Raw genomic sequence first — 20,139 nt, forward strand, 5'->3', positions numbered from 1 at the left:
CAGCTGTTTGGTTACCATGCCATGGCTGGGGTGTGCTGGGTGGCTGGCCCTCAAGATGGCAAGCGGGCTCTGATGAGGTGACTTCGGAGTGCTGAGGCAGCCATCGGACCCTTGGTGCTTGGCTTGGGATACGATAGGAGGAGACCACAGTGCCTGCAGAGAGCTATGACACTGGAGTGAAAGTAAGCATAGAGGAAGCCTTTGTGCTGCTGCCATCCTGGCTGAGCTAATGGCTGCCACAAGCGTGTTAAGGCTGGAGTGAACGTGGGTGCCTCGGCGAGCCTGGTTTGATGGATGTACAACGGCACAATCGAGAGGAGTAGCAAACCTTCATTGATGTCAGCAGGATGACTGCTCCTGTACGCCCCCCACACAAGTTGCTGTAAATAAAAAAAACGAATGTGTGGACCCCTGGGAGCTGGGTCACGCCTGCCACGTGTGTATCTCCTCAATAGAATTTGGGACCATGCTGCAGAACCTGGGGGGTAGACCCCGTTCAGGCAGCACCTGGTCCATTCTGCAGTCTTACCCACTGGCCACATATTGGACCGCGCACAGCCTAAACGTTCAGATGAAGACCTCATGCCCGGCCCTTGAATATTACCCTAACCTGCTAGCATTGATGGCCTGCCTGCATCCTAGGCAGGTGGAAATAAATAGTTCTATATGACAGAGGTGAAAATAAACAGAGCCCCCTGAGGTGCAGAACACATCAGACACTCCTTGAGGAGGCAGCTGCAGTGTGGGGAGAGCATGATAGACAAGGACATTTGCTCAGTGTACAGAGCCTTAGCAGTGGCTCTGCAGCATTGGAGGGTTTTGGACACACTGGGCAACCATGAGCCAGGATATAACCTCCCGAAGGATTCAGCAAACTAAAGTGGATCAATACACCAGACGGTGGTGGAGGTAGCAAACATCAGACTCAGGAGGGGGATGATTGGTCTCCTTAACCCTCCCATGGAGCCATCATTCAACACACCCCATCCTCAAAGACCAAACATTATATCTTGAGAAGCAGTTTGAGGACATGTAGGGAACATCTAGGAGTTGCAACCTATGATTTGTGGATTTCCCCAAATGGATTGAGGGACACCCTGTAGTTGGTCCTTGGAAGCTGGCTCAAACACATAATGGACTCTGACAAGCTCTCACTGAATCTTCATTGTTAAAAAAATACATAGGAATTTGATCCCTGGGCGCTCCAGGGGCACACCCACAAGAGTTATGATATCCTGCATACGCAACTATCTGGACAGAGACAGTATCCCGAAGAGGGTTAGAAGCAGAGGGGGACCTCAAGTTTGACATCCACATCATTTGCATCTTCCCTGACTAAACTAAAAAGGTGCCACTCCAGTGAAAGTTGTATTTGGAGGTGAAGCAACAACTAAGAAAGCTTAACATCCAATAAATGCTTCTGTTTCCTGCCAAGTTGTGCGTAATCTCTGAGGGATGAACACACTTCTTCACTAATCAAGAGAATGTGTAGGATTGGTTTGAGAGTGATGGCGCAGCCAGGTCACCTCTAAGTTCAAATTCAGGAACCACAGCAGACCCTGTAGATCAACAGAAAGAAGATGAGACATAATGGTGGAGCATCCTCCTCGTCAGGCTGCAGTCGGGTTAGACAGCACTCGTGAACTGGCTGAGGTTATTGAGCCTTCAGCCTCTGGTACCCTATTCAGGTCAGAGTGGAATGCCCCCTGTGACTACCCAGAGAGATAGCAAGCTCAGTGTTGGTGGTCAATAGCACGTTGTTCTGCTGACTGAAACTATAGCTAAGTACAGTATTGCCGTGTAACACTGTCGAGCATGTGGCAAGTACTATCTTGTAGGCCATCGGGGGTCACCGGAAAGAAGTAATATAGGAGCGTTGGTGGAGTTACAAGATGGTGATTGTTACCTTACAGGTGTGGAATGTTGTTCCTGCTAAGATATGCCCTTGGTTGGAGTCATACTCTGTGAAGGATAGTTGGAGTTGGAGTATGGAAGGGGGCCGCTAGAGGGACCTCAGTTTCCACAAATCCAGTGGGTCAGGAAATCAGGTCATCTGCTGGCTGCCCTGGCTAAAAAAATACAGACCCTTTTGGAGCCCCTTCCTGAAACCAGACAGAGCAGATTTAGAAGGGACTCTGTGCTACAGAGACTTGAATTAGTCCAGAAACTGAAGACATGCAATAAGAAATGCAGATACGGGTCGCTGATGATGCCCTTTGGGGACCAGGGGCGAACGTCCATGCATGGTTATGTACTTTGGCTATATACCTTGGTCATGCAAGCTGAACTGAATTATGTGCGTGAGCTGCCTTTTTTCTTTATTTCTTTTAGTCTCATATGCTGTGTGGCGCAGCTTCACTTCAATACATTTAATAATGAATACGTTTAAAAAATGTGTTGGCTTTAATGACATCACTCAAGTGATCCAGGCGAAGTTCCAAATGTGCAACAGAACTGCTTACAGACTTGGGTAGTCCAAGAACTGTGCTGATAACCTGATTTCCAGTTAATTAGGGCAGCCTGATTTGCAATTTCATCGCACCTCTGCACAATGGTTTACCCAATAGTTGATCAAACAAATTTTATTGCTCCTTTTTTACTGTGTACTTGCAAGCACAGACCCAACATTTTTACCTTTTCATGACAATTAAAAAAAAATAAGGGTTTCAAATGTTCGTTCCCCAGAGTACCTCAATCGCTTTGGAATTTTCAGTACTGTTAAAGTTCGTGTTCGTTTTCGTCCCAAGCAGGACCACTTCGGTAAACTGTTAAATTTCCCCAGACTCAATTAGACCGGAACAAATTGAAGGATCAATTAAATCATCAATTGATTGAAATTCCGTGAAACAGGGGGTGAAGAAATTTGGCATGAAGTGTAAAAAAAAAATTGGTACGAAATTGTAATGGTACAAATACTTTTCCTATGTATAAGCCTTGTTAAAGGGCAGACCAGGCATAAAATTATTGTTTTCATGTAGCTGCTGCTATGAAAATCATTTTTTTATTTTTTATCATGTTAGATAAATAAATGTTGCGGGTGTGGTGTATTCGAGTTATTCGTGTTCGCAGTTACAAGATGCTGTTTGGATTGATGTTGTTTCGTAACTGATTTAAGGACAAGTGTTCATCACTTTCTGGAGAGCACTCCATCTCAATCTGTGCCTTTGTCCACACTGTGGCATTAGTACTTAAGGAAACAAGCATTGGCAAAGCCAATAGGTCTCGCCTATGCAGCAGCTATTGGCTTTGCCAACGTGTTTTAGCTATGTTGTACACCAGCATGGCTACTGTTCAGCATGACTTAAGGTTAGTGGCAAAGAGGAGACTGACACGGAGTGTCGTAGTGTGGAATGGAAAAGAGCAGAGTAGAGTTTTGTAGAATGGAATGGCAGAGAGTGTCTTGTACTGGAGTGGCATACTGTGGAGCTTTGTATAGTGTAATACCCTGGAGTGACTAGAATAGAATGGACTGATGTAGAGTGCACGTCATAGAACTGGCGTAGATTAGAGTGGTGCATAGTAGATTGGAGTGGCATAGAGTAGTAGTTTGGGGTGGCAGAGCTGAGTAATGCAGAAGGCAGTGGCGCAGAGTAGGAGTCGAGTGGCATAGAGTGCAATGAAATACAGTGCAGAGTAGAGTCAAGTGGCGTAGAGTGTTACTGAGTTGAGCAGCATAGGGTGGTGTACAATATAGTGCGGTGGTGTAGGATGGAGAAGTGCAGAGTAGAGTGGCAGAGAGTTCAGTGGCAGAGAGTGCAGTGTTACAGAATACAGTTGTGTATAGTACAATGGTACAAAGTAGGGTGCAGTGGTGTAGAGTAGAGTGACAGACTGCATTTGTGTAGCGTGCACTGGCATAGAGTGCAGTGGTGTAGAGTGGTATTGAGTGCAGTGGCATTGACTGGATTGGCGTACAGTGTATTGGTGTAGAGTAGGTTGTTTCAGAGTGAAGTGGCATAGAGTGGAGTAGCGCAGGGTAGAGTGGCATAGAGTGTAATGGCATGGATTTTAGTGGTGTAGAGTGCAGTGTGGATTTGAGTGGCATACAGTGGATTGGTGTAGAGTGCAGGGGCACAGAGTTGAGTGTTATAGAGTAAAGTGCATTGCCACAGAGAGAATTGGCATAGAGTTCAGTGGCGCAGAGTGCAGTTTTGCCAAGTGGCATAGAGTATGGGGGGTGCAGAGTGGGGCTGTGCAGAGTAGATTGGTGTGGCCTAAACTGGAGTGGTGCAGGTGAGAGTAGAGAAGAACAGGGTGAAGTGGTGTAGAATGCAGTGGCATAAAGTGGTGCAGAGTAGAGCAGCATAGAGTGGGGTAGAGTATAGTGCCATAGAGGGCAGTGGCATGGAGTGGAGTAGTGCAAAGTAGAGTGGCATAGAGTTCAGTGCAGGAGAGTGCAGTGTTGCAGAATACGGTCTGAGTGCAGTGGTGTAGAGTGGGGGTAGTGAGAAGTGGTGTAGAGTATAATGATGCAGAGTAGTGTGCAGTGGCGTAGAGTGCAGTGACAGAGCAGCTGTGTAGAGTGCATTGGCACAGAGTGGCATAGAGTGGAGCGACGTAGAGTGCAGTGATGTAGAGTAGATTGTTTCAGAGTAGAGTGAAGTGACACAGAGGAGTGGTGCATGGTAGAGTGCGGTTGCATAGTGTGGCATAGAGTGAAATGGCATAGAGTTTAGTGGTGTAGAGTGCAGTGTAGATTAGAGAGGTGTACAGTCGATTGGGGGTAAAATGCAAGGGCATAGAGCTGAGTGTTAGAGTAAAATGCATTGGCGTAGAGTGCAGTGTTGCAGACAGGTTTAGAGTACGGTGGTGTAGTGTGGAGTTGTGCAGAGCAGACTGGTGTGCCCTAGACTTTAGTTGTGTAGAGCAGAGTGGTTGGTACAGGTGAGAGTAGAGGCATAGCGTGAAGTGGTGCAGAGTGCAGTGGTGTGGAGTGGCAGAGAGTGGAGTATTCATGGTGTAGTAGCACACTGCCATTAGACAACACATTTTCAATTGAATAGTCCTTTACATTTGCAGAGACATACCGTTTTACTAATAAAACTATACAATGCTCAGACAAAATGTGTGGAATTTGCATCATCTAGGGAATGATTTGTTTTGAGCATATTAAAATATTTGTTCTCAACACACTTCAGAAATAACAAAAAATGTGCTTCATTTAAGTTCCTAATTCTGATATATTCTGAAATACTTACATGGTTCATTTAAATGCTGTTGTGTGCTAAAAAAATACTCTTACCCCCCAGTTTCCAGCACCATTGTCACATAAATCCTCTCACTTTGAAGTCAGAGAAAGAAAAGTAGACAAGCACCCTCAGACGTCAGTGCCTGACATTTGACCTCCGTCTTTGAATACACAGCAAATATGATGAGATAAGAACAAGATTTACAGGCCTGTTTAGTGAAATGGAGCACTCAGAAGGATACTGTAAATTAGGTTTGGACAAGGGAAAGTACAAACTCAAGCTGGACATCCAAAAACAAATACAGCCAGCAAATCAATACATTCCTAGGCTGCTTTCAAGATGTCTTTAGCCAACCAAACAGCTGCGCTATCTGGTAGACTTTGACCCAATGAAGAGACATCAACTTTCCTTCTCTACCGTTCACTATTAAACTGTGGATACGTAATAATTGCATCTATTAGGGAGAGTTAGTAAGAGAATGTAGACACTTTCGAGAAACGGTAAGACCTGCTTCAGTGGTGCTTTGACATTTCTGTTCTTGTTTTCTTCTTAGTGTGTACCAAGATTTCTTACTCTGCCTTGGCCTGATTTATTGCCATTGCTTTATTGCCCTGCAATTCCTAGGTCCTGAATTATAATTTCTATGCTTCCTGCCTGGTCTCTTTCCTCTTCACCACAGACACTTTTCCTCTCACTGTTACTTTTCCACTTCACCTCTACAGCTTTCAAGCTACCAATCAGACATGATTGCTTATTTTCAATGCACTATCGCTGAGTCCTGTTACGACTCTCATCCCATCTCTGGAGGGTGGGGGGAAGGGGGCACTTTAAATGGACTGTCTGTAGCATGGGAACCACCATTAACACTCCCTGAGTCCCTTTCTGACTCCTGTTTGGTTCCCTTTTCGATATGGTATGGTATTGCAGACCTACATTTGCATGCATGGACTTCATGTCCCATAATGCATTGTCTAGTAGTCAGTAAGATCTGGAATCTGCTGTCCATTGTTTCCTATTATGGGAATAATGGAACTGCTCATAAGCTGTCATTTCCTGAAGCTTCTCGTCATGCATTGGAGTTCGTTTCCTCTGTGTACCAGACCTCTTGTTGGATTGTTTTCCATTCCTGTTCCTGCTTTGCTTCAGCCTGAACATGCTCCTTGTTTCCCAGTCCTGTTCCTGCTTGCTCTAGCCAGAGCGTGGTCCCTGTTTCCCAATCCTGTTCCTGCTTTGCTTCAGCCTGAGCCTGTCCCTTCTTTGCATCCTAGTTTGTTCCCTCTGTTCTATTTCCTCTTGGGTTATTGTGTCTGGTAAGTGTGCTATCAGTCCTCACCTGTGTATGACTCTTTTCCTTTGTACTGAGGTTGACTCCTGGTTTCCAGGCGGCAATTCCTGCCCCATCCTTTGTCTAGTGTTGTACGTATTCTTAAGTGCCTAACTGTGATAGTGTGCTATTGCTGTTTTCCAGGAATTGCCACTGTGTCTCCAGCCAGATCCACAAGGGATTGGCTTGTGTATGTAAGTTCAATCCTTGTTTGTGCCCTTAGGTCCAGAGACAGAATAACTTCTGCTGCCTCCTTTCTATGGGGCTTGCGGGTTGACTATCTGTAAGAGTAGTCTGCATAGAGGCACTCACGTTCCCTGTTGATGTGGGAAGTTCTGAGCCTTACCCGTGAACATACTTAGTGGTAACACCACCGTGGTAGTCCATTACTGATCCGTTCCCTGTTTGTTCACAGTAAGGTTGCTCTGTGTTCACTATCCTGTTTCTGTGCCTTACTATAGCTGTTCATTCCCGATGTATGCCTTTAGCTGTTCTTCTGCTTCAGTACACTACATCCATAGGGAGATATTCTGTGTTCTCCTGGGGTGCTCGGCCCGAGTCCTGACAGAACTGCCCGGAACTGTGATATGTCCAGTATGCTGTTAATTATTTGAAGAAGACCACTGCATTTATAACCCCTTTCCATCATTCCTTCTGTCTTGTCCCCTCATTTCTACACACATTTGCCGCCTTTTCCATTTCTCCTTCCTAGTATCAGTTCTTTAATACAGCCTTTTTGTAGCCTTGCTACTGTGTCAAGCTCCATACTAAAATGCAATATAACGTAAGGTATATGCATTATTAAGATAGTAATGTGAACATTTAGAATCTACTGAGGCTTTGAGTTACTATGGGTGTGTTTTGCACACACTGTTGCCGGAGTGTCCTATTCACAATTGTGAATTTTTGAATTGTGGCAGATTTCAGCAGCTGGGCCCCTCTGGGACTACCAAAAGCTGCAGGCTACTGAGGATTAGAGTAGCTCACAGCTGCCACAACACCCTGTACGTACTTATGTGAAGGCCACCTGAGCAACTCTCATCTGCCTTGGTCCTCTATGGCCTGCTGCAAGTAGTCGGGCACAGATACTAAGGCCACCTTGCAGCTATGCAGGTGCTGCTGTTGTAAATGCAAATTTTTACAAATGTTTAAACTTGAGCAATGTGAGGGTGCAAGGATCACACCCTATTGGCATATCTTGGCAACTAAGACCCTAACCACCAACTGCATGGTAAGACTAATGGATGTGCAAGTGAAAGGGGTCTATCCTAGCTTGTGCTACATTTAACAGTCCCTTAAGCAATGCTTCCCTTGAAAAATTTGGCTTGAGGCCCAAAAAGTATGACTGTCATTGGCTGGCTTACGAATATATATATATATATATCTATATAGTTAGGACCAAGTTTCTATAGAAAAAGCGTTTTTGGTTTTGCTAAAAACTTTGGCGACGGTTGACAAATCTTGAGGAAATTTTCCAAGAAAATATGAAGCTCACTTGAGCTGCTGCTGTCTAGAAAGTTTCAGGGTGATCCATCCAGGGGGGCCGAGAAAAAAGGAGGATCCCAAAACACTTTTTTCCCATAGGGATTTTGAACAGCGATAGCGCTGAAACTACTGGACGGAATTACACAAAACTTGGCAGAAAGGTAGGTCCTTGTACGGAAAGCAAATTTTGTTTGTTTTGGTGTAAATCCATTCAGTAGTTTTTGAGAAATTAAGAGGAAAACAAATTTGTATATATAGGGACGCATAGGATTTGTCACCACTCCTTGTGCTGAAATCTGATTGGCTATCAACACTTAAATCAGGAAATATTGGCGGCCATCAGAAAAAAAAAGTAAAGAAAAAAAGGTTTGAAAAAAATACAGACACCCTGACCCCGTAGCTCTGGTGGTGGGTCCCAGATGTACCCCCACACCCTCCCTCCCCACCCCTCAAGCTAAAAAGAATTTATTTTTAATTTAGCTGCGATTTGCAGGGGATCCAGTGTGGACTCCGCGCTTTCTCTTTTTTAAGCCTTCCGCTTCCTAGGCCAAGTCCTGGGGGAATTCTTTTATTGGAGTGCGGGGGCTGCACGCCCCCGCACCCTAGGGATGGTCGTATGATGGATTCATGCATGCCTGAACCACGCATGCCATAAGAACGTGGTCACAACAGCGGCCGTGTCTTTACCACGCATGCCTTTAAGACAAATTTCATTGTAAAAGCATGTGTGGGAAAGAAACATGCATGGTAAATTGTCCCTCACCATAACCCCTTACGTCAGTCTCTGCAAGCCACCCTGCCCCAGCCCTTAAAACTTCCCCCTCCTGGCCTGAGCCATAAAAGTAACCCCACCCTCTCCTAAAAACTAACCTGCCGTGCCCTGAACACTAAAAAAAATACCCAACCCCACCCCCGCCCTGAACCGTAAAACCTACCCCGCTCTATCCTAAAAACTACCCCGGCCTCAGCCCTAAAACCTAACCCTCCTTGCCCTAAAAAATGCCCTGCCCCACTTACCTGGCAATGGCGTTCCTCTCCAGGCTGTTGCCATTGTGTGCCTGAACCATGCACATGTGTGGTTTAGGCAAGCGTGGTAACGGCCTAAGTGGTTACAGCCATGTAGTAAAGGCAGTTTCCCCTCTGGGGATCACCACCTCCCCTCCCCGGGGATCACCACCTCCCCTCCCCGGGGCTAAATTAATTACTGGAGTGGGGGGCTGATACATCCCTGGGGGACCACTACCTCCGTGGGGCTATATTTTAACAGTGTTCAGGAGGCGAGCAACCCCCTCCCCAGTTTCGGACCCTCTTAGATCCAGGGTTCACCACTTCCCAGGGCTTCTTTAAGTTGGAGGGAGGCCCAATGGCCCCCCCTTGAGGAACCATTTATGGCCCTGGGGACCACCTCCAGGGCTGGCTCCTGCTGTGTCCCGGGGTGCCTGTTCCCAGAACATACCTGTTTGCTGTGGCTTTTGAAGCTGCAGCCAAGTCACAGCAAACATAACTCTGCTTTCTGACAGTGGGACCTCTCAAACGGGTCCCATTGTCAGAAAGAGTTTTCACTGCACGCAGATATGCGTGCAGGGAACAGAGATTAAAGCATTTCTCCAGCAACCAGGCAGCTGCTGTTATAAGCCTGGTTGCTGGAGAAATGGCCTGTAAGAAGACCTTGAGGCTCCCCCGCAGTCCCAGATAGCCCGTAAGATCATATTACAAAATAATTTTAAAAGTGCATAACTAAAGTGTGAAGGTCACAGACCTTCACACTGAGCGTTGAGGGGTCAAGACCAGGTGTGTTCCTGGTCATTTCACTCCCTCCTTTGTTTTAAAAAAAAAAAATGTTTTACTAAAAATGTTAAGGCTGATACTGAAAGGTGATCTTACTCTTTTTAAATGACAAATACATTTTTTGTTTTCAAATTGTGCAGAAATATCTCATTCTAAGTATATCATATATCAAAGCTTAAAAAAATCTCTATCCCTGTCCTTCTCACTCTTTCTCTCTTTCAATCTTTCTCCCACTCACTCACCCACTAAGACACTTATGCACCCACTCACAGACCCACTTAGACATTCACGCACCCATTCACAGACCCATTCAGACCCCCATGCATTCACTCACAGCCCCACTTAGACCCTCATGCACCCACTTTCACACACTCAAACACAGACCCACTGTCACCCTCATGCACACACTCACAGACCAGTGCACATATTGACACACGCACTGAAACAATGATGTATGCACTCTCACCCCCAGATACACCCTCTCAGACATATTCTCACACCCAGAAAAGCCTAGGCCTTCTCCTGCCACGCAAGGCCAAAAGGCTGTGCACAGCATGGGGTTGGGTGGTTAGGGGTGTTGTCCGCAGGGTCTGGTTGCAGGCCAGGTCTTGCGGGCAACCTCCGCTGCGCACAGGCGAAGGCCATGCACTGTGCAAGGTTGGGTGCTTATAGGGGGTTGCCCTGTTGTCAGCTGTGCACAGCAGTGGTTGGATTAACGTATAGTAATGTAAATTACTATACATTAAAAAAAATATATAGAAATTCACTGAAAAAAAGGTTACAGTGACGTTACAGTTACGAAATAGAAAAAAAAAGAAATTAACTTAAAATAAACAAAGGTTACAGGGACATTATAATAGGCTCACATTTAAAACATATGCCCCCTCCCGCACCATATTTCTGCAAAGGCCTGGGGTTGTGGTGGTCCCCGGGATGCAGAGTGGGGGAGAGTGGGGCGTGTGCCCCGCACCATATTTCTGCAACACCATGGGGAGGTGGTGGTCCCCAGGGCTACCGGGGGCTGCCCAGCCTTCCCGCACCATATTTCTGCAAAGCCTCGGGAAGTGGTTGTCCCAGGGATGTGGGGGGGCCAGATGGCCCCCATCATTAATTTAGCAAGGCCCCCGGGACTTGGCCCACCCGGGGGCTTCAGGGGGCTTCAGTGTAAAGAAGCACGGGAGCCAGCATTTCATTGTTTTTTTGTTTTTCGCTGGATCCAACACAATTTGCAGCGAAAATTACAAATACAAGCGCTTTTTAGCTCTGGGCGGAGGGGTCTCTCTGGGACCCAAGCACCAGAGCTAAGAGGCCAAGGTGACTCTACCCTGGCCCCTTGTTTTTTCCTACATTATTTTGTGGGACTTGACTGAAGCGGAATCCTGGTTTGAAGGATTGGCAACCAATCAGAACTGTGCATTTCCTTGCACGACTTCGCAACGTTGTCACAGCCAGAGATATACAAATGTATTTCCCTTTTTTAGCTCCAAAACTACTAAACGGATTTACACCAAATAAGCGAAAGCACAATATGTGTATATAAAACTAGCTTTTTGCCAAATTTGGTGTAATTCAGTCCAGTGGTTGGCGCTTTCTAAAAGTCTTATGGGATTTAACATGGGAAAAACAACGTTTTTGACACCCTCCATTCCTCCTTTTTCTCTGCCCCTGCTTTACGGATCACCCCAATACTTTCCATGTGCAACAAGAATCACCGGCACACATTTTTTGGGAAAATTTTGTGAAGATTCATCAAATGGCGCCAAAGATATAGGCAAGTCAAAAAACACTTTTTTATGGAAACAAGTTCTTAACTATAACTAACTATTGGCAACCGGCACTAGGTAGGTATATATATATATATATACACACACACACACACACACATATTCACACATAGGGTCTGAGGTGAGAAGAAATCCCTTAGGTTGTAACACTCCTGCACTACAGGAGCTGTATGTGGTCTATGTTTTGCTCCTGTCTTCAGAATGTAGTTTTTTTAAATGGTGGCTTTCGAAGTGCATTGATGCTGGAGGTTAAGCATCTGAACACAGACTGAGTTACAGAAAAATAGGCACAAGGTGGTGAAGTGTAGGCTTGAGGCAGTTCTCCAAGCCTTGTGCCAGAGTCGTCTTTGAGTCATCAACAGTGACTTTCCTAGACCAACACATTCCTTAGAATGATTTCTATCACATCTTTTTGTTTTTCTGAGATAAAGGTACAGTGGTAACTTTGTGTTGGGAGATACAAAACAGTTAATTGATGAATATTAACCCCTTATTTCCACAGACCCAGTGGGCTAATGCTGCTGCTAGTTTCACCTTGTTTTTCAGCGTGAGTGACCTACATAAGGGATGAGTGGCAGACCATGCAAGTGTCTCAAAATATTACCAAAATGACCAGGTACCCTGTTTCAGTGTGTAACTTACAATGATTTATTTTCATTTATAGGGAGTGTTAAAAATTGGGTTTCCGGTTGGCAGAGGTATGCACCCTGTCCAAGAAAGAACCACAATCCTTGTCAAAGTAAGTCACAAACACCCTAAATTAACATGTTCACCCCATAGCTTGGCACAGAGCAGTGAGGCGTATCATGAGAGGTAATATGTAAAGTATTTGTGCAACACTTCAAACAGTAACAGTGAAAACACCACACCACTTTAGAGAGAAATAGATTATCATTGTATGAATAAAACAAGACCAAAATGACTAAAGTTCAATAGATAGAAGTCCAGATATGTAGTTTAAAAAAATAAACATTCTTGTAGTGCTTAGAACCATAAAGCGCCAACCGGGGCTATTTGGTCGAGCTAGGCTCTGTCAAATCTGAAAAGTCAAGCCAACTGCGATGGAGCACAGGTCAGACACAAGGAACAGCCTTGATTCGCTGCAGCAGTACCTTGGTTTGGAGTTGCGTTGATGTTGAGAACAAGATGCGAGGAGCACAGGAGACAATGAGTTGGCATAGATTCTAAAGATGTAGGTTATGCTTCAGCTCTGAGCTGTGCGAAGTCAGAGATTTCTGGAATGGAGGCGATGCATCATGCAGTCAGCAATGCAGTGCACCTGATCCTTCCTTTCAATGGTGATTCTGTGTCCTTGATCCTCGCAGCAGCAGTGATGCCTAGATAAAGATGTAACGGTGTTGATGCGCAGGTTATGGCATTGCAGTACTTTATCCCCACTTTCAAGGGCCCAGCACTGGATTGGCACTACTTGGCAAGGCAAGACTTTCAGGAAGCAAAGTCCAGGTTTTGAAGGATAAAGAGAAGTCTTTGATGTCCCTGAGACTTCAGAAGGACAGGAGGCAAGTCAGCAAGCCCTTGGAGACACTGTGGGTTCAGGTCAGTTGGTCAGTCCTTCCTCAGCAGGGCAGAGGGCAGCACAGCAAAGAAACAATTCTTCTAGAGCAGCAGTCCAGAGTGGCAGACCTTGTAGCAGCACAGTAGCCTTCCTCCTAGCAGAGTTCTTCATAGGTCCAGTAGTGAACTGAGTTGGTGGGGTGAGAGGTCCTATGGTTTTACCAAGATGTGTCTTTGAAGTGGGGGTGACTTTAAAGAATAGGTCCTTTCTTCTGCCCTGGCTGTAGACTCACTACACAGGCAGCCATTTGTATTGAAGCAGGACACTGCCTATTCAGGAGAGTCAGCTCTTCCCTCCCAGGCTGTCCTGGATGGCCCATCAGGATGCTGATGGGACATCAGTCACACCTAAGCTCCCTTTGTATGTGGCTCTCTAGAAGGAATGCACAACGTCAAGTTGTCAACCAGCCCAGATGTGTAGTGGAGACAGGCTGCAGGCACACAAGGCTTAAGAGCAGGAAAATGCCAACTATCTAAAAGTGGCCTTTTCAAAATTGTAACAATAAGTCTGACCTTACCATTAAAGAAGATTTATCATTACAATCCCATAAGCAAAAAATACGACATATCTACTCCTTAGGAATTATAACGTATTAATTGTAATAAGGAATCCCCAATGTTATCCTATGAGAGGGGTAGGCGTCACTATAGTAAAAAATAAATTTGGGAGTTTTTCACTACCAGGACATGCAAAACTCAAAAGTATATGTCCTGCCTTTTAATTATATAGCAGCGTGCCATATGGGCTTCCTAAGGCCTACCTTAGGGGTGATATATATACATATATAAAAATAGAGGAATAAGGCTAGGCAAGAGGTTTTAAATGCCATGGCAGTGTAAACCTCATATACATGATCTGGTGTGGCAGGCCTGAGACATGTTTAAGGGGTACTTGGGTGGGTGGCACAAAACGTGAAGCAGTCCCACTAGTAGCACTTAATTTACAGGCCCTGGGCACTGGTAGTGCACTTTACTAGGGACTTATAAGTAAATTAAGTATGCTATGTGTGGATGTACCTATCAAACCATGTTGAGGGGAGAGAGCATATGCCCTTTAGCACTGGTCAGTAGAGGTGAAGTACTCAGAATCCTAAGGCCAACAAAAGAAATCAGCAAATATATGAGGCAAAGAGCAAAATGTTTAGGGGAAGACCACCTTAAGGCTGTCAGGTTCAACAGGGAGCGTCATACCTCTCAATGGGGCACTAAAGATGGTACAGTGCTACACCATGGAGAGTGCATGGCTGACAGAGCCTTGTATATTCTGTGATCCTGTGTGGGTAGTGTTTTGATGTTGTATGTGAGCGACAAGAGAGGTTCTCTTGTATTGGGGCACAGTGCCTAGAGGTATGATGGATTGGCAGATGTGAGAGGTGAACACATTATAAATGCAGTTAGCTGGCTATTATAATTTGCTCTGCGGCCCCGGTGTTATGTTGCCTGGTTTCTAATATGCTAGCGGCGTTGGAAAGCAACACAGGTTTGCGTGGACAGTCTCGGTTAGAGGTAGTCCAGTTCAGCAACTGAGCAACATACTACTTCTTTGGAAGTATGTTACTGTAATATGCGCGGGTCTAACAAACATGACACTGGCTCAGCTGAATTTGTTGACTTTAGTGAAACCAACGCACATGCGACCGTATTGAAGGCGTTAGAATCCTGTCAGCCAGCTGGGATGCTTCAAGATGGCGGGCGGTCCTCTAATAGGCGAACCGAGTGCAGTCACCCATGAGCTCGCAGGAGGGCAGGCCGCCCTCTATTCTCTAACTGATCCGTTATTTTCTTTTTTGAATCCAAAACGTATTCCATTTAAAATCCTTTGATACAGTCTTGTTGAACTTGTAGTTTAGGCTCACAGAGAAACAGCCCCTCCCCAGCCCTCCATGGCAAAATGCAAATAAATAAACATTCATATTAGGAAATGTTGCTGTGCAGGTAACGTTTCTTATTTATAAAATTGTTCTCACCCTAAGTGTGTCTCGGTCTAATGCTGAGGAACTGTTTTGAACCGTGCCCTAGTGACAAAACCTTCCGTTGTTGTCATGCAGGCATTTCCATCCTGTGTTCCAATATATCGGACACTTACCTGTGTAGTCGTGAGCAGGGTAGAGCAAGCACTCATCGGGAAGCGTGAAAATCTGCTCGTGGACCGATTTGTATAGTGTCTCACAGCTCCCTGCCGAGGGAAACAGAAGCAAGACAGAGAAGAGAAGTCAAAAGGTGGTTGAACAGCTGAAGTTGATTGGACTGGCATTTGGCACTGCACACGTATCTCAAAGCCCTCATCCATGTTACGAACATCAGCCAGGTCTCCCTTCCCCTCTCTAACACAAACTCACCAGCGTGAATAGGGTTACATAACAAAGTGCTCTGAGGTGGCTACTGTACATACTTGGGCCCATATTTATACTTTTTGACGCTAAACTGCGCTAACGCAGTTTAGCGTCAAAAAATTTAGCGCCGTCTAACGCCATTCCGAAGCGCCATGCGGGCGCCGTATTTATGGAATGGCGTTAGCCGGCGCAAGCAGACCGGCGCTGCCTGGTGTGCGTGGAAAAAAACCACGTAGACCAGGCAGCGCCGGCGTAGGGGGAAAATGGCGCTAGGGCGTCTTAAAATGGCGCAAGTCGGGTTGACGCTAAAAAATCGTCTTAACCCGATTTGCGCCATTTTTTCGAAGCCCAGACGCCATTTAAATGACTCCTGTCTTAGTAAAGACAGGAGTCATGCCCCCTTGCCCAATGGCCATGCCCAGGGGACTTATGTCCCCTGGGCATGGTCATTGGGCATAGTGGCATGTAGGGGGGCACAAATAAGGCCCCCCTATGCCACCCAAAAAAAATTGACAAATATAAAAAATTATACTTACGTGAACTTACCTGAATGTCCCTGGGGTGGGTCCCTCCATCCTTGGGTGTCCTCCTGGGGTGGGCAGGGGTGGCAGGGGGGGTCCCTGGGGGCAGGGGAGGGCACCTGTGGGCTCATTTTGAGCCCACAGGCCCCTTAACGCCTACCCTGACCCAGGCGTTAAAAAGTGGCGCAAATGCGGGGTTTTTTGACCCGCCACCTCCCGGGCGTGATTTTTGCCCGGGAGTATAAATACGACGCATTTGCGTCGCCGTCATTTTTTTAGACGGGAACGCCTTCCTTGCATCTCATTAACGCAAGGAAGGCGTTCACGCTAAAAAATGACGCTCTTTGCCCATACTTTGGCACTAGACGCGTCTAACGCCAAAGTATAAATATGGCGTTAGTTTTGCGCCGAATTTGCGTCGAAAAAAACGACGCTAATTCGGTGCAAACGGAGTATAAATACGGGCCTTGGTTTTTATTGAGCTTGGACCACGCAAATCCGCTTCTGTTTGCGCAGTGGCATATTTGCCACAAAATACATGATGTGTGCTGTGCATGGGTGGAAATGGAGAGTGCAGGGATCTAATGACTACATTGACAGATAACAATGAGTATTTCATACCAATGCTGTTGTCTGCTGTACTACAGCCTTCCATTTACAACCACTGGAACAAGACTGGCTACATCAGGAAACTGATAGAATTGAGGCACATCTTTATCGGAAATAGTTTGAAGCCTGTGCAATGATGGCAGTTTACTGCAAGGCCTTAATCACGAATCTCTGATAGACACCTCGAAATGGTGCTTACACTGATGAAATCCATACCAGTCATCTCAGTGTTGACAACACAAAGCTTTACAAAAAACTGAAAAAATCCCTACTCTTGTTAAGCTTTGCAAACCACAAGTCCTTCCTTGCTATGCATTTCCTCATGACGTCGCTGAGGATATCTCAAATGACCTCATCGAAGAACCAATTGAATACATTGATACCAGTGTATGAAGAAGGACAATGAGTGATGTGGGGTCTGTGGAAGAGCCACTGCAGGGAATAACCCATTGCACATGCAGGTTGCCTGTGCACAGTAGGGTACATTAACGCGCCTCTAGTGTTTGTCAGTGATGTGCTTTAATTGCATACTGTACCTAAATCCTTCTCATCCAGCCTAGGTTATGGGTACAGGGCCCAGACATCTGCTTTTGTACATGCTGTAATGTGGTATTGTAGGTGTGAAGATATGGTTGACACAGTATATGGCTGGGGTGGACACTAAGGTTCAGTGAAAATGGCAGGCATGGAAGCTAAGCTTATATAAGCATTTGCAGACAGTGAGCATTCCCTGGGTTCTGCACGACCCCTTGAGTGGCTGTAGTGACCTCGGCTCCATGTGGAGCTGCGAAAATGCAGCTGTGGATGTTCCTGCCATCAGTATGGTGGAAACATCCTAATAGAGCTGGAGGAGAGGCCAGCAGCCGGACGGCGGTCTCTCCTCCGTGGCTTTGGCGGGCCGCAGTGCAGCGCCCACCAGTCATAATCAGGCCCTTGGTCTCAGGCAATGGCAGCTTTTTTTCTTTCATTTATGGCACTACCTTGCATATTGGAGGGGGTGGTAAAGATGTTTTCACCACTCCGCCTTCTTGCTGAAGGATGGGGAAAGCAGCGTGTCATCACACTCTCACCATACCCAAGGTCAGAGGATGATAAATGTGTTTATTCCCCACCATGGGCGCGGGCTAGGTGTGTTCTTTAGTTCCTCACCTTAAAAAGGGCAGGGGTATTTGATTCCTTAAAATATCACCTTTTCAAAGGGAAGTAGTGTGTAACTAACTGTCCTCCCCCCCCCATCTTGTCCAAGGTCACAGATGTAGTTATTCTCCCTTACTCTGTGGTAGGGATGATCCTTGCCCCTTCCCCTTGCCAAGTTATAAGGATGGATTTCTAAAAATATACATTTACGACAACGGCACCTCGCTAGCTGTAAGCAGGCCTGCTCCTTGATTGTCTAGGGCAGCTTAGCCCTGGTCCAGTGGCCCTCACACAATTACGAACGAGATTTTGGGCAGCTATAAGCTGTCTTAATACCCCATGGCCAACAACATTTTGCAAACCCCAAAGATTCGGGCAGCATACAGCTGTCCCATAATCCTGTTTGAAGTTGTTAACGGGATTGGTGGGAAGCCAAGAGCGGCTTCAGTCCGCTGAAGGTGCAGACAACAAATAAGCCGGGCAACAACCCAGCATGATTTTTTTTTATCCATTATCCCACTCTTCCCCCCATTTGGCCAGAGGTGTTTGGGTATGTCTGCAGGAGATCAAGACCTGTCCTGGTCTTAGGCAAGGTAAGGGAGGACAAAATGATTCTCCAAACATTTGTCTATGGTTGGGGGTTATGCAAGCTGTTTTCGTTTTAAGATTTCACCACTGCCCTCAAGGAAAGTGTGTGGGTGACGAAATCTTTAATTTTTGTGCTATACCCTCTCTTCACTGGGCAAGAAGGGAATGACATCAGGATTAACCCTTCCTGGTCCTTAAGCGGTTCTGGGGAGAAGTAAAAATATAACCTCCCACTCATCCTTCCAAAAAAGTTTCACACCCACTCGGTAAGCCTCTTGTCTCATACCAGGGGCTGTACAAAGTGTTTTTTGGGGTTCTCTCCCCGGCCTGTTGGAAAAGACGGTGAAGGTTTTGGATATTGCATCATTGGTGTTCTGTGGGGGGTTCTCTTCTCTCAGGTTTTTGTCAAAGACTCATGACTGTCCGTTGTGCATGTGCTTACATTTTTCCTATTCCCGTTGGTCGCAATCGATTTGCATTTTTCCAGGTCCTTACAACTATTTACTGAAATGTACAGGACATGCTTATTGGGCAGTCACATGTTTCCTTAAATTAACTAAACTGCTAGACATAAATTCATCAAAGCAGGACAGGATCTCCATGACACTAAAATCCGGTAGACTTTCATTCTGCAGTTCTCAGGATATTGGTGCAAACGTTTGTGTATAGGAAAACCTATGTTATTAGGAAAGGTCACACGTTTTGGGATCGTCTTAGAACTTTTGAATTGCTTTACATGCAAACATGCAAATTGGTCTGGGAGGGCGGGAGAAGGAGCAGAAGCATTAAGGTGACAAAAATGTCCATTCTACATACAGAGGTGGCAGCCATGACTGAAACCTGTGTGATACGGCTGCAGACCCACTGACAGCTTCTAATCGGTTCAGTTTTCTAGAGCTGATTCACATACACAATTGGATATTATTGGATGTCTGCCTTGGGAGAGGTCTGCATTCAAAAGAGCCACTCAGTTTCAAGAGCTGCCACCAAAATCCAAGTGCACGATTGGATCTGAGTGGTTGTTTGACCCAGATCAAACTACCATAGCTTTGGAATGGAAGATGACCCTTTTGGTAGGGGTATGAGTGAACCTTCAAACTTCAGCACGTCTTGATCTATATGCACAGAGAAAATGATTCTCCAAGGGCAAACGTGTGCTATTGTCTTCCTTTAGTTAGGCATAGACTGTAGAATTGAGAAAGAAGCCTGCTGTTGATCTGACCAATTGATAAGGAGATTAGCTGCCAGAAACCTGCCTGATGTTTTGGACAGCCGTGGAATAATGCCCATTACCCACCCTTGATAACATCTTGGCCCCAACATAGTCATGGCATTTCGTGGCTCTTGCTCGCCACCAGTAAAATACTGGTCATAACAAATGACTCTAATTTGTGGCATATTATGAGCATCCATGGTATGATGGTGTTGATCCGTGACATAATGCTAGTACTGACATACTGATAGTTTTTCTTGGCACGTTGTGTGCATCCTCGATCATAATGGCGATCCTGGAAGTAGTATCCAATGCACAATGGTGTGCAATCTTGGCACAAAGTTAACCTTGGCACAATGATAGTCATTCCTTTCATATAGTGAGCACATATGGCTCCTGTGATTTGTCCTTGCAGTGTGGTGGTAATTGTTGACATTATGTGGGTTCAACTGCCCAGTGGTAGTAACCCTCTGGGTGGTTACCAACAATTCTTGACATATTACTGGTATTCATGGCACCCACACCTGCTATAATACTGGCCCCTCCATATGGTGGTTGATTTCTGACATTTTGTGAGCAGTCATGGCTTGCTT

At 45.8% G+C, this 20,139-nt stretch overlaps 1 protein-coding gene across 1 annotated transcript in view; it reads right to left on the reverse strand.

Annotated features, from left to right (window-relative positions):
* The window catches only part of LOC138268297 (persulfide dioxygenase ETHE1, mitochondrial-like), a 142,103-nt gene that overhangs the window by 32,323 nt on the left and 89,641 nt on the right, over positions 1-20,139 (reverse strand). The window contains exon 5 of the mRNA XM_069217809.1: positions 15,232-15,321. Coding sequence (XP_069073910.1) covers positions 15,232-15,321 — 90 coding nt within the window. The remainder of the gene's footprint in view (positions 1-15,231; positions 15,322-20,139) is intronic.

This window comes from Pleurodeles waltl, chromosome 12 (genome assembly GCF_031143425.1).
Source record: "Pleurodeles waltl isolate 20211129_DDA chromosome 12, aPleWal1.hap1.20221129, whole genome shotgun sequence".
NCBI lineage: Eukaryota > Metazoa > Chordata > Amphibia > Caudata > Salamandridae > Pleurodeles > Pleurodeles waltl.